At 39.9% G+C, this 13,954-nt stretch overlaps 1 protein-coding gene across 1 annotated transcript; it reads right to left on the minus strand.

Moving 5' to 3' along the window:
• Positions 1–13,954, minus strand: rab18b (RAB18B, member RAS oncogene family). Its single transcript, XM_004567197.3, has 7 exons — positions 13,741–13,954; positions 5,743–5,798; positions 5,579–5,640; positions 4,550–4,622; positions 4,296–4,414; positions 2,090–2,156; positions 1–1,474 (listed from the first exon to the last, which is right to left on the minus strand). Exons 1-7 carry the CDS (start codon positions 13,806–13,808, stop codon positions 1,302–1,304), a joined length of 618 nt encoding a protein of 205 aa, XP_004567254.1. The 5' UTR covers positions 13,809–13,954; the 3' UTR covers positions 1–1,301.

The following is a 13,954-nucleotide window of genomic DNA, read 5'->3' on the forward strand; positions in this document are numbered from 1 at the left end:
TTGAGGTTTGTCATTTATTTCAGTTTGAAACAATTCAAACGTTAATTGACCATAACTCTAGCAAATGCATCTCGATATTAAGGCAGATATCGATTTAACATATTACTTTATATGATTGAAACAGATGCACAGCAAAAGCAATGGGGGAGCGGGGGGAGAGAGAAAGGGTGTAGCAGGGCGAAGAGTTCAACATAATATTTTATCGAGAAAACAGAAACAAATAGCAAAAACACATCAAGTTCATAATATACTGAAGATGGGAAAGAACACAGCTATGTTAAGTATGAAATACCTTCAATAAACTTGGACAACACTAAATGAATCCTTCAAAATAAATGCGAAAACAAGATCACAAGGTCAAAGTTTAGTATTAAAAAACAATCTATGAGCTCAAGTGCATAAAAAGGTACATTTTATTGCAAGAGCTCGTGGTACTGTAAACTTTACACTTGTAGCTCTAGAAGTTACCGTCCAGATCACGCATGCAAAGACAGAGATGGGTTCGGTTACAGGAAATCCTGCAAGACAAAGTTGATCACTTTTCTTGTACATTTTCACGCCAAAAGGAATAAACACAGGAAATCAATTAGTTTGAAGGCATCTAAATAGTCTGAAGCAGAGAATCGACATAATAGACAAACAGACAACACACGGGTGAACAGAAAAGACAAACTGATGTCAGTAACTGGGTGGTGGTTGGGGTGTCATTGGAAAAGGTTAGATTTTTGAGAATTCACAGTGTTCTCATGTGCACTGAAATGAAAACCTGCATTAGCCTGGATGTTTCCCACCCTAATCCTCAATCCAATGCTATAGTATGCGTTTAATAAAGCTTCCTAATATATGTATGGCAGAAGATTTTGTACTTTGCAGCTACATAGAAGGTGAGATTTGTTTAGAGATGAAGGAGACTTCAATTAATTTATTAGATTAAAATCTGACAGGCTGTCTATTCTAACCACAAAATCGGTCCACGCTGAAAGAACTGTGTAACCTGAAGTCTTAATGTACAGCTGAGCCACCAAGATAAATTCAAACCATACATACTCGGATGACAGACTCATACTCCACGTGGTTAATTTAAAACACCCACCTCAAACACGAGGCTCTTTTTCTGCGTGATTCTTTTAAACAGGAAGTAGTGATATATAAGTGATGGAAAAGGAAGTGTGCAAACAGCAGTGTCTGTTCGACCGACTGACGTACTCCCGACAATTAAAAGGTGCTCATCCACTTCCACCTCTCGCTCACTCTCCGTTTCCCGTCACTAGTCAGTCCTCTCACGTCTGTGCTTTTTCATTTCAGGGTATGGAACAGTATCCTCCGCACGCCCCAGGCCTGGCATGCTCCTGGTCTCCCAGCCGAACTTTCTGACCCTGGTTTTCGCTCTCCCAGAGCCCCGGAGTCTGGAGGATCTTTTCTACCAACTCCTCAAAGGCACATTGGACGCCATCTTTGGTCTTTGCACTGGCCTCTGTGTAAGGGAAGAATTTAAGAGATCAGTAAATAAAGTAAATGTGAGCATTTTCCAGCATGCTACCAAAACTAAACATATCAGTCAGCTGACAAACATGACTAATAAAGTATAAAATGACTTCATAAAAGCAGAAGTCATCCATCAGGATGAAGACATCCTTGCTGCAGATGAAAGCTTCAGATTCTTCTTGCCCTGCCCTTTTCAAAACCCCTTATTGGCCGTTCTAAAATGGAAACTCTGCACAAACCTTAACCTAATTTACCAGAGAGGGCCAGATTGGAGAGGAGAATCAGGAACACGTGCGGACATGGATTTGATAAATGAAAGCTGGCTAGATTTTAATCATAATGCAGCTCGTCTGAGTGGCCGCGTCTCTCAACAGCAGAGACTCAGAAATGCGCGAGCAGTATAAACAGCACAGCTCATCTCATCTGAACTACACGCATGACTAACTCAATGATGTCTTGGCTTGTTCCAGCTGTGCACTAACAGTCCTGACTTTTAAGCAGCACTACGGTAAATTCTAATAGCTTTAAGTTACATTTTATGCCTCTCTTACTTTAAACGAGCATGACCGGCCACGCCTGACGTTACTCGAACACAGAAACTCACCGATAAAAAGCATAGAGTGTTTCCGAGCAAACTTCAGCCCCTCGTTTCTGTCCACTTCGCGGTCGTCCTGAATATTAAAAAATAAATAAATAAACATTTGTCATTTGCCCGAATGGTGAGGGAGAATTGTGTACACATCATAAAAGTACAACACAAGACAAGCAACACTCATTAAAATGCACTATTCTAAGGAGCTCGGAAAGAAAAGCGTCTGGACTTCTTTAAGTTTCCTTGAAGACGTTTCACCTCTCATCCGAGAAGCTTCTTCAGTTCTAAGGGGTAATTGGTGAAGAGTCCCAGATTTTAAGCCCTATGGGAGTGTCTCCAAGAGGTATAATGCCCTCCGCTATCTTATGTGAAGTGGTCACATGACTGCATCATATGACTAACATGCATCATCGTTTTCAAAAGTCTGCGTTTTTGCTGTCCACACTGATCCGCGAAAGCTCTGTTTTGAAATGTATGCGTTTTTGAGAGCGTTTTCAAAACGCTGCGTTTTCCATCAGCGAAAACGTTGTCTCAGTGTGGACGGGAGGCCGAAACGGAGAGAAAACGATGCGTTTTCAAACGACAACGCATTAGTGTGGACGTAGCCTTACTGAGGTCAGAAGGCCAGGATGTGAGGGGGCGTTAAGGTGTCTGGGAAGGGATCTCCAAACTGGATTATAGATGGCAGACAGTTGGTGCCGTAAGCCACCACCCTTTGTTCAAAGATGGTCGTTCACAGTGGACATAGATGGCTTCTTTCACACTTTCAAACAATATGTCTTCTCTGTCCAATATGTGAACATTGGCATCCTCGAAAGAGTGACATTTGTCTTTTAGATGGAGATTGACAGCTGAGTCTTGTCCCATCAAGGTGGCTCTTCTATGTTGTGCCATGCGTTCATGAAGTGGCTGTTTGGTTTCTCCAATGTAAAGGTTTGAGCATTCCTCACTGTTCTGTGCAGCATATATTACGTTGTTAAGTATGTGTTTGGAAGTTTTGTGTTTGGGATGAACCAGTTTTTGTCTGAGTGTGTGGCTGGGTCTGAAGAACACTGGGATGTCGTGGGAAATCTCCACCATCTGCTCTTAGAACTGAAAAAGGTTTTCAGACGAGAGGTGAAACGTCTTCGAGGAAACTTTAAAAAGTCCAGACGCTTTTCTTTCCCAGCTCCTTAGACTATGATGACCTGGATGACTGAGAACCTTCACAGACAAAATGCACTATTAACCCTTTAAGACCTACCATAGAACCAAGCCCGCCAGAGCTTATATTATATTTTTACATGCTGTGGAGCCATTTTTGGGAGCATTTCAAGTTGCTATACATCAATACAACCATTATAGCCCAGATTTTAATCATATGTATTCATTAAGTGCATAGTAATTACATAAATTGCAAAAAAGTGCAATAAACTACAAAAAATTGAAAATCGTTTTTGATTTTTTAACATATATTTGTAGTTAGAGAAATTTAAGAGGCTTATCCCTCAAAACTGTAAATACAAAAAAGTTGCACAAAATAGTTTCCCACCACAGAAAATTAATTTTGAGTGTCTTCATAGTTTTATTTTTGAAATACACCAATTTTTATACACTGCAGGAAAAACGAAAATAAATATTATACTGCAAATTTGCAAAAAAGCAGCATATGCATCAAAATAAACTATTTCAAGCAGTGCAATATGAGTCCTAAGCATCCCAGAAACGACACAGAAAGTCATAAAGTCAAAGATAACTTTTAAAAAGAGCAGTATAGGCCCTGAGGCCCTGATCGCAAAAAAGACTACATTTCCGCGAAAATGACGTCACTTCCGGTTTCGGGCAGGTAATGGCGGAAATGCAAAAGTTCGCGCTGACGTCTATTCCAACGTAGGAAGTGTTTTGAACAGCTGATCGGATCGGTAAAGCGTGTTTCTGGAATATTATGTTTTTGTTCCTGCAAGCGCTTTTTATGCAGTTTTTGCAAAGCTTTATGTGGAAGGAAACCGTGACCTAGGACAAGCTGATGGCATCAGATGTAAGTACAACTCCTCCGGTTTCATATGCAAAAAAAATTTTTGCGCTAGCTTACGTGATTGCAGTGCTACTGGGATTTAAAAATAGTTACGCATAACAGAGCGTTCCCGCTCCGATCGGCTCTAAAGGGTTAAACAATATAGGATGAACTGGATTCATAAAACCAGAGCGCAATGTAAAAGGATTTGTAAAAGTGACTCACTTTATCAATTTTGTTCCCAACCAGCATTTTCACTATGTCGTTGCGTGTTGTGTAGGTCTCCAGTTCGTTCAGCCAGTTTTCGAGCTTCGTAAACGTGTCACGCTTTGTGACATCATACACTGAAAAAAGAAAGACGTGACGAGTAAGAAGGAGCTGGAGAAAATCATTACATTACTATAACAGCACTGACAGAAATGCAACTGCCAGTATCGGTCTGTTTTGATCTTGATTTATGTTGCAGTACAGGTAATTACCAAGTATGACTCCCTGTGCGCCGCGGTAATAGCTGGGTGTCAGAGTGCGAAACCGTTCCTGTCCAGCTGTGTCCTACGAAAATAAAAGCGGCAAAAGATTTCTGATACCATACTTTTAAGGCCAGCGGCACAGCAGCCAATTCCCAGCATCCGACCTCACAGACCATGTGTTTCTGATAAGTTCCACTCGGACAGTCACAATGTGAGCTTGCTGTTGCCTCAGGAACAATTAATCTTTTTTTTTTTCTATCAAGTTTGACTGGAAAACAACACTATTAATAAAAAGTGATGCACCACAATAAAACTGTCTAATACTCTTTAAATCCCTGATCTGCTGCCATTCCACCTTTGACCCCGTGTGTGTCTTCTAGTTGTGAAGGTTGACAACAAAGCCTTTAGGTCCCAGTGATTGCAGGACAGGGTCCATATGGATTCTGGCAGATGCTCAATCTGACTGGGATGTGAATAGTTTGGAGACCAAGTCTCAGAGCTGGTTCTGATCTTTTTTTCTGTGTCTTTTTTCCCTTTTGTGGCATGGCCTGATGTGTTGCTGCCATTGGGAGAAAGAGTTGGAGTCATACAGGGAATGGGACAATGGTACCCTAGGTGTTTTGTGTTACAGTAACGTCTATGTGAATGCCCGGGACAACGCTTTCCAAGAACACTGCATTATTTTTAACAACAGATGCAATATAAACCTTACTTTTCCCCTCATCACATAAAAACAGAGGCCATTAGGTTTTTCCAATTTTTATAAACCTCCCACACATGTTCTTATTGAGACCAGATAAAATAATAATATCAATAATAATAACTTTTTAGAAAGAAATTTCAAGCACTTCTCTGTATGGGGCTTAGGTTATGGATTCATTGTGCATAGCATGGTTTTACTGGATACTGGGAATACCACCTACGTCCTTCAATTTTGGCTGTACCATGTCACCATCTTGTGGAGAAACGTTTTACTTCATCGTGTTCCCCCCCCCAAACATGAAATGTAGACAACAGGAATAAAAACTTCTGTCTTACCCATATGGCGAGCTTAGCTTTATTTCCATCGATTGCAAGTGTTTTTACTTTGAAGTCCACACCTGATCATTTATAAGAGACAAAAAAGAAAAAATCTTTAAGTTATAAGTTTAAAATCAATAGTAGTTTTCATATATGTGTGTGCGTGTGTGAGTGTGTAAAACCTATTGTGGCAGACTGCTCTGGATCAAAAGTATCCTCTGTGAACCTCAGGAGCAGACTGTAATAAAGATAAAATGGAAATGAGCAGTTCATCCAGTACAACAGGCTATTGTGAGCTAGCCGTAGCTTTGAACAGGTTTCCCTCGAGCAGGGCCACAGGATCGCAATAACTTTATGGTCTTGAAAATGCTAACAGCGCTTGACACCTTTCAGCAAAAAAAAATATTGGAAAGCTTTAAAACTGCAGGAGTAAAGGCCTTTAGACACAGGACAAGGTGCAAAAAACAAAAAATTTAAACCTGCAACACAAAATTCCAAATTAAGTACCGGTACATGTTTTGAAGTAAGACGTACTCGTTGCCAAATGCAGCGGTCTGATTGATAAGATTTTTTTTATTTGCAGCAAAAAAAAATTAATCCTATCAAATCAAATGGACAGTGTGAGCATCTGCATTAAGAATATGTGTAACTCACGAAACATTCAAACAAATTTTCTACGTCTGTGTGTAAAGGAAGGCCCTTAAGATTAGCAATACTACAGGGTTGTTAGCAGCAAATACTTCAAGCAAACGGTTAGAAAAAGACCAAAAACACTTAAGTGGTTTCAATGTTAACTGGCGAGATTTCATTATATTTTTCAGTCTCTGTGTTCAAGAATTTGCATCCAGAGTCGCCATTTTCAACAGGTCAACTTATCTGATCAAAGTGATACGAGGTGATTTACAAAGAGGGAGCAGGGAATCAGTCAGGATGGAAATAGCTCAAACATTTTTAAGGAAGTATGTAAGCTTTTTCAAAGACTAATTTGTTTCAATTAAGTTGTAAATAAGTGCTGTAAATTTCAGGCAGTAATCTGAGATCAAAGTACGATCTGTGCCAACATGAGACCTATATAATATAATATAATCTAAAGCAGGGGTAGGCAACCTTTCTGATGATGAGTGCCATCTCAGAAGTCAATGTGCCATATGATTGCATTAGCAATAAATTTAATAACACTCTATATTAACAATTACACACTATATAGAACCACTTTATAGGATTATATTTGTTTGCAGATGTTGGCAGCTATCGGCGAATAGTTATCAGCTATTTTGAAACAAAAAAAGACACTTTTTTATCCATAACAAGACACAGGTCTCCGAGTGTCCAATATTCAGACGGCTACCTGAGGACACTCTTAATGTGAGAGAAAATCTGCTCACACAGATATGCAGAGCCAAATACTGTCAATAAGGCCTCTGCAATGTTCTGAAGACAGTTAAACTTGTCAGGATGATGTCCAGCAGGTGATAATGCAAGCTGCATGAACACGCACAGCTGTGGATTCCAGCTGCTTCGATGTTGCATTAACTGGCATTACCTCAGCCAGTTAATGCAAGACAAACCCAGCTGCTCATTAAAGCTTTCTGGTTTGATCAGAAAAGAAAACATTGGTCCATACACCTGAAAGTCCCAAAAAAGCATTGTGAATTCTGTCTCGAGTCTACGGATGTATCCGTGTAATTCCGCGGTGCTGATGCTGCGCTGAGCGGAAATCTCCTGAAGCTTTTGAAGTGTCGGAATGTGGAAAGCTAACAACGTCCCTCTCACCGGTAGGCTAAGTTATTTTTAGCCAATTACAAGTTGAATCTGGTAGTTGGGGTTGTTAGCTAAGATACCGTCATTAAGAAGCGGCACAACTAATGTGTCTATGCGAGCTAATTTGCAATGTGCAGCGCTGGCGCAGCCATTTATTTTTTATTGCACCTTCTCAGATTAATTCTCTGCGTGTCGTGCCCAGGGCTGGACAAAAAAAATCGGCTCGGGCATTTTGACTAGAGACCAGCCCACCAGGTATTACAGGAAAAACCATAAAGCCTTTGAATGAAAACAGATGCTGTTGTGACAGTGATGTACAATCTTGTTGGTATATGTATGATTTCTATACATTTTACATCAGATAAAAACTTTGGTTTAAGATTCAGATAATTATTTATTAAAAGCTAGACATTTTAAATGCGAATAAGAAAGAAAAGTATTTCTTTGTGCCCCCCTTCCCTGCTAATGCCCTACCTGGCCCCCTGGCAAAACTTTGCTAGATCCGCCCCTGCACAGTTACCAGCTGTCAGCTACGTAAAAAAGGATCCTGGTGTTATTTGTCTCTCAGAAACAGTTCATAACTTCCCTTCAACTCATTCATGTCACCTAAAAGGTAAACCTGTTTCTCCATCACCTGTTCAGCTCTGATGATTCAGTAAGGACATCTCCTGGTTTCATCTTCATGTTTCCCTCATGTATCCAAACCGATATCATGACCAGCAGCTTTTACAGCTGTGGCTCCAGCAAACATCAGCTGATACTAGAAGGTAATATTAAATAAATTCTAACAACAGCTGATCAAGCTTAAATGTGCTGCTGTTGTTTAGCGCCACATCTGCCGGTTTCCTCTTTCTGGCGTAAAGAAACAAGAGAGAAAAGCCGATCAGCTGATCATTGATCAGTTGCATGATTGAAGTAGCAACAGGAGAGGGAGGGGAGAGAATGAGAGAAGAAGAGGCAGCTGTGCAGCAAAGACACAGAGTAACTCCAGCTTTGTGTCTTTTTCATTCTAGCTAAAGTCCAGGACAAACTGTGTTCCTTTTCAGCTCAATATGAAACACATAATATTTTCTCTGAATACGGGATGGTTGGCAACTCTACTAACCTTATGAATAAAATAAAGTTCACTATCAGTAACATCATAGCATCCACCCAGCTGTATAGAAACTCTGTCATGCTAGCTAGTGCACAGTACGAGTTATTGTAACTGACTGTAAAAAGTCAGCACAACGAAAATAAACTCCACCTAAACTTGGTTCATATCTGACCCAGATAGACTGCAGGTCATAACTTCTCACCTGAAGTTCAGTTCACCTGACACCTGACCGGTGGCCGCCTCGGGTCTCTCCTCCTCCTGCCTCCCCTTTCCTTCATCCACCTGCTGGCCTCCAACACTTGCTAATGTTACTGAATCTGTGGAAGCTCCGCCATAGCCACCAAACAACTGAGTTATTTTTACGCACCGGCCAGCATCTGGCCAGTCCACCACCTTTCATTGCTTATACCGTTACAAATAAAGAAATAAATAAAAATCATCGGCCCATAAAAACAAAAAATCACCATCGGCCCACTGAGCAAATGCCCGGTATGCCCGATGGCCAGTCCAGCTATGGTCGGGCCATCAGTTAACCCTTCACGTGCCTAGGGTTGCCGACCCCTGATCTAAAGGTAACATTACAAAAACAAAAATGAAAACATGGATTTTAACAGTAACTTAACTGACTTAAAATTGTTAGAAAATGATTTAAAGGACAAGTGGGCACATGCCAAAAGATTGTAAAGGCACCAGAATTTTAACTACTTTTCCCCCCAAACATGAGTACTTTGTACTTCATGATCTAATTGACAGACAAGCCTCTCGCTCTGCCAGGGGTGCAGTGGTAGGTTAAGGCCACCTGCAGTTTCTCGTTGTGTTTTGAAGAGAAGCTTCTGTGCAACTGTAATGGTATTTTAGTGCACACTGGCCTACGCATGTTTACCTGACAGACATAACACCTTTTGTGCCCAGAGTATCATCAGCCCTGCGTCATTCACAGCCTGTTCAAACAACCGTTTACTAATAGAACTTGTGCACTTTCCTCATCTCTCCTGTTAGTCTGCAGCTCTGTCTCGTTCACACTGTCAGCTGATTAACACCTGCTGCTCATTGAGCCCATGTTAACTAGCAATCATTGCATTTTAGCACTGGCAGCTTCATACTTAATAGGAGGTAACAGTCTGGCATTGCTTTGCGCATAATAAGGTTAAGGCACTTTATTTTCACTTTTGCATTAGTTATTTCCAGGAGACAATAAAAAAGGGCTGTATATTTAAGGAAGTAACCCGAGAATAGCACCTTTAGAGGAGTATAAAATATGATAATCTGGCACATAGTGTGCCTGCTAGCTGTGACTTCTTATCATATCATACTGTGATAATGACCATGTAAATCTTTTACATGATATAAGAACATCAACACCATTTCTCTGCCATGTGTTTACGTCTCCTAGTGCACGCCAAGATATGTATGAGAGCAAGGGCTGCATGTCAGCCTCTGAACCTTAAAAAAATAAATTAAAAAAAAAACAGTGCTTAGCAAATATGCAAGAAAACGACTTTCCTTAAGGTGGAAACAATAAACTTGTTATAAATAAACTTGTACCACAGTACAATCAGGGCCATATTCTACAAATATGGTGTCATCCTGTTATCTAGACATCTAAACATAAGTGATAGTGATAAATGGTCACACAAAGCTGACTATCAACTCACTAAGTTCACATGAAAGGCATGGTACTGACCTATCGCAAAGGGGCGTTTCACGGATCATACGACTCTTCTTCCACAGAAAATTATCTCAAAGCGTCAGCTACTCCAGTAATGTTATAAAATGGTGATAAAAACCTCTAAAGATCATAAAAATATACTAGTAAAATGCAGCACTGTTGCAAAAAGGAGAAGATGAATGTCCCATAAAATAATTTAGTGTTATCATCATCATCATCATTTCTTTATATAGCACTTTAAAAACACACCTGGTAGACCAAAGTGCTGTACAATACAAATATAGATATAGTAATAAAATAAAAGAAACCAGACATAGCAACAAAATTAATAAAAATGTCAGTTACGCACAGAGTTAAAAGCCAGGGAATAAAAATAGGTTTTTAATAAGGACTTAAAACTGGCACTGATGTAGCCTGTCTAATATGGAGAGGAGGTTATTCCAAAGCATCGGCGCTGCAACAGCGAACGCTCGGTCTCCTCTAAGTTTCAGCCGTGACTTTGGGACCGAAAGCAACAACTGCTCAGCTGACCGAAGGGAACAAATGGGGAAGTGGGGCTTCAACAAGTCAGACAAATAAACAGGTGCCAGACCATTTAGAGATTTAAAAACCAATAAAAGGACTTTAAAACGGATCCTAAATTCAATTGGAAGCCAGTGTAGAGAGGCCAAAATCGGAGTGATGTGGTCAAATTTCCCTCTGCCAGTTAAAAATCGTGCCGCAGCATTTTGCACTAGTTGCAAGCGTGACAAAGTGCCCTGCCCAACCCCTATTAAAAGAGAATTGCAATAATCTAAACATGAAGTAATAAAGGCATGAATAACACTGAAAGGGCTTAACCTTCGTTAAACGTCTGAGGTGATAGGATGCTGATTTTACCACCCCGTTTACGTGGTCATCAAAGTTAAGTGCAGAATCAATTTTTACTCCGAGATTTGTGATCGAATTCTTTAGTTGGGAAGTCAAAGCTCCAAGATCAACATCTGGAGCGTGAGAAAAAACGATTTGGGCCAAATAAGATCGCTTCTGTCTTCCGATCATTAAAATTTAAAAGGTTTTTTGCAATCCATGCTTTAACATCGCTAAGGCAGTCAAGCAGAGGTCGACTTGGGAGACTATCAGAATGACTAAAAGGTAAATAAAGCTGGCAGTCATCTGCATATAGATGGAATGACACTTTATGTTTTCGGAAAATCACACCAAGAGGCAAAAGGTACAGTGAAAACAATAATGGCCCAAGAATAGATCCCTGAGGCACACCCCAAAGCAGAGGAGCCACAGAGGATGAAGCGGACCCCAACTTAACACAAAAGGTCCTATTTGAAAGATAGGACTTAAACCACACAAGTGCCGAACCAAAAATTCCCACACAGTGCTGTAAGCGGGAGATCAGCAAATCGTGATCCACTGTGTCAAATGCAGCAGTCATGTCCAACAGGACCAGCACTGCATATTTACCACGGCCTGTCGCTATCAGACCGTGGTAAAAATGTGGTAAAAATCTATTTAAATATTAAGGTTTAAAGTCCCACACCATAACAAAGGAAACGTGGAAATTGCTTCCGCTTGTCGCAGACCAAAGAGAAATTAATTTTATTGACTGAACAGGTATTCTCAGTGTGTGTTCTGTGTTTCCAGCAGTGTGAAACAGACTAATCAGCAGATTAGAATTATGTAGAACAACATTTCTAAATCACCAAATTAAAACACGGACAGTTCCGTAACAATGCGACGCACAGTTTGCATTTTGCAATTTTGATTTTACTAAGATATGGCTTAACAATGGCTTACATCATTTTCTTAGGGTTTATTAAAGTATTCTGATTCTGAACAACTTGCACATATAAGATAGATTCCCCCAGCAGAGACTGCCGTGAATAAAAAACTCTGTGAAAACATGGCGCTTCCAGATGATTTTGGACATTACCTGCTCCCAACAGTTTTAGTTTGTATTCTTTCAGCTGCAGACTAAGTGCTGTTTATGGTTTGAGAGTAAAGCTTAAATACAAAAACAGAATTCAAAATTAGTACAAATTTGATATGAGGTCAGCGAGTACCGAGTCAGTGTCTTGCTATTGTTTATAAAACAATAAAGCTGTTGTAAAATTGTTTGCTGCTAACAGGAGAAAAAACATTAAGGAATAAAGTCGCATTTAAAAATCTATATTATTTAATATTTATTTATTATTTACTCCTACTGTTCGGGCAGAGAGGTTGGTGGGTCCTTTGGGAATGGTGACGCTATTTTCTGGAGAATTGATTATTCAGCAACTGGTTAAAAAGCCTGACCCAAGACACCCAAGTCATCTCTGGTAGAAAACATTTTTTTCTTTTAATATGTGACCATATTGTGCAGCTCCTGAAGAGCTACAAAGGCAAACACTGCCCAGCCCTAGTTTTGTGCTTACATTTGCTACTGCTTATCAGTGACAGCGGTTTGTTGGAAAAAGATGGCCTTCCATTTACTTTACAACCATCAATAAAACGTTCAGAATTTCTTTGGAATCTATGTCGTCAGAGATTTCATTGTTGCCCACCCCTACTGCTAGCTGCAAGCTAATGACACAGTGGATGCATTTTCCAAGAAGTTTAATTGTTTTGTTTGAGTTTTTTTTTTTTTTTATCAAATCATGGATCTATACATGATGTGCTGTTGAACTTATTTGGATACATCTGAATACATTAAATACTCTGACATGTTTTTAGAAGCAAATTCATAATCATAAGATTATAATTCTGGGCAATTTAGAGTTTATACTGACCAGTAGGTGCTGGCTAAACTGGGGCTATGTGCAGTGCTGTGGTGCTGTTTACAGTAATGGGTGCTGGACTGGTGCAGGGCAGACTGTGCTAGGTTAGCTCCCGAGTAAAAACACAGATATCATCAGAGAGAAACACGTAATTGAACTGTTAGTTCCTGAGAGTGTTGAAAGTATGGCCTCCTGGTGAAAATCTTGTAAAACCTTACTTGTGTGCATAGTCAGGTGATTTAAAAAAAATCTGATTTAACTTAATATTATGTACTTGAATTGTTTTTTTTTTTTTAATTGAAATTAATTGAAATAACACTCAAAAAATGGAGTGCTCATTTGCATTTCAATGCAGCTGCTGTATAATAGGGTTTGGTTCTCAAAGGAGATATCACTTTGGATTTGAGCTGATCAACACTTGCAAATTCCGCATTTATACTGGCTAGAGGCTGGAAGCAGACAAGGCTCCTGTAACGTGGGCCTTTATATTGTAGAATACAGTTGGTTAAATTCACAAAGGGAAAAAACTAAACAAAAAAATCCAAACCTGCAATAGGACAGGTCAGCTGATCCCAGGCTGTACACAAAGAAAGCCTTCTGAAGCTCAGAGTAGACATTATTATGTAAGATATTTGTAGTTTTCCCCTAACCTGCCAAATCTCACTGCAACCCCCGAGCATATGTCTTTTTTTAAACTTCAAATCTACTTCTAAAATGTTCAGAAATGTGTCTAATCTGTTACCAGGAACATCTGAAGTTTGTGAATACAGGCTGAAATGTTGGCATCAACAGACACCATGAAAACCAGTTAAGCTGGAACACTGGGCAGCGAGAAAGAAACTTACACAACAATGTCAACATTCACAACAGGCTAGCTGCTAAGCTCGCTAAAACACAGACAAACCTGGACTTTCCGACGCCACTTTCACCAATTATCAACAGCTTCAGAGTCGTCAACACATCGTCGTCCATATTTGTCTTGGAGTTAGTTTACCTTTGACTCTGAATTAACTAAAAACGATTTTACAGATATTTTTTTACTGTGTTTTAGGATAGCAGGCGGCTATCAGTTCCGATGATAGCCTACTGCTCACGCAACTTCCGGCCAAAGTGCGACG

This window comes from Maylandia zebra, linkage group LG18 (assembly GCF_041146795.1).
Source record: "Maylandia zebra isolate NMK-2024a linkage group LG18, Mzebra_GT3a, whole genome shotgun sequence".
Lineage (NCBI taxonomy): Eukaryota > Metazoa > Chordata > Actinopteri > Cichliformes > Cichlidae > Maylandia > Maylandia zebra.

Excerpts from the sequence above, each read along its gene's own strand:
- rab18b (XM_004567197.3), bottom strand. The coding sequence starts at position 13,808 with ATGGACGACGATGTGTTGACGACTCTGAAGCTGTTGATAATTGGTGAA. Across the intron at positions 4,415-4,549 it reads CGCACAGGGAGTCATACTTG|TGTATGATGTCACAAAGCGT; the intron begins GTAATTACCTGT and ends TTCTTTTTTCAG. Across the intron at positions 2,157-4,295 it reads TTGGGAACAAAATTGATAAA|GACGACCGCGAAGTGGACAG; the intron begins GTGAGTCACTTT and ends TTTAATATTCAG.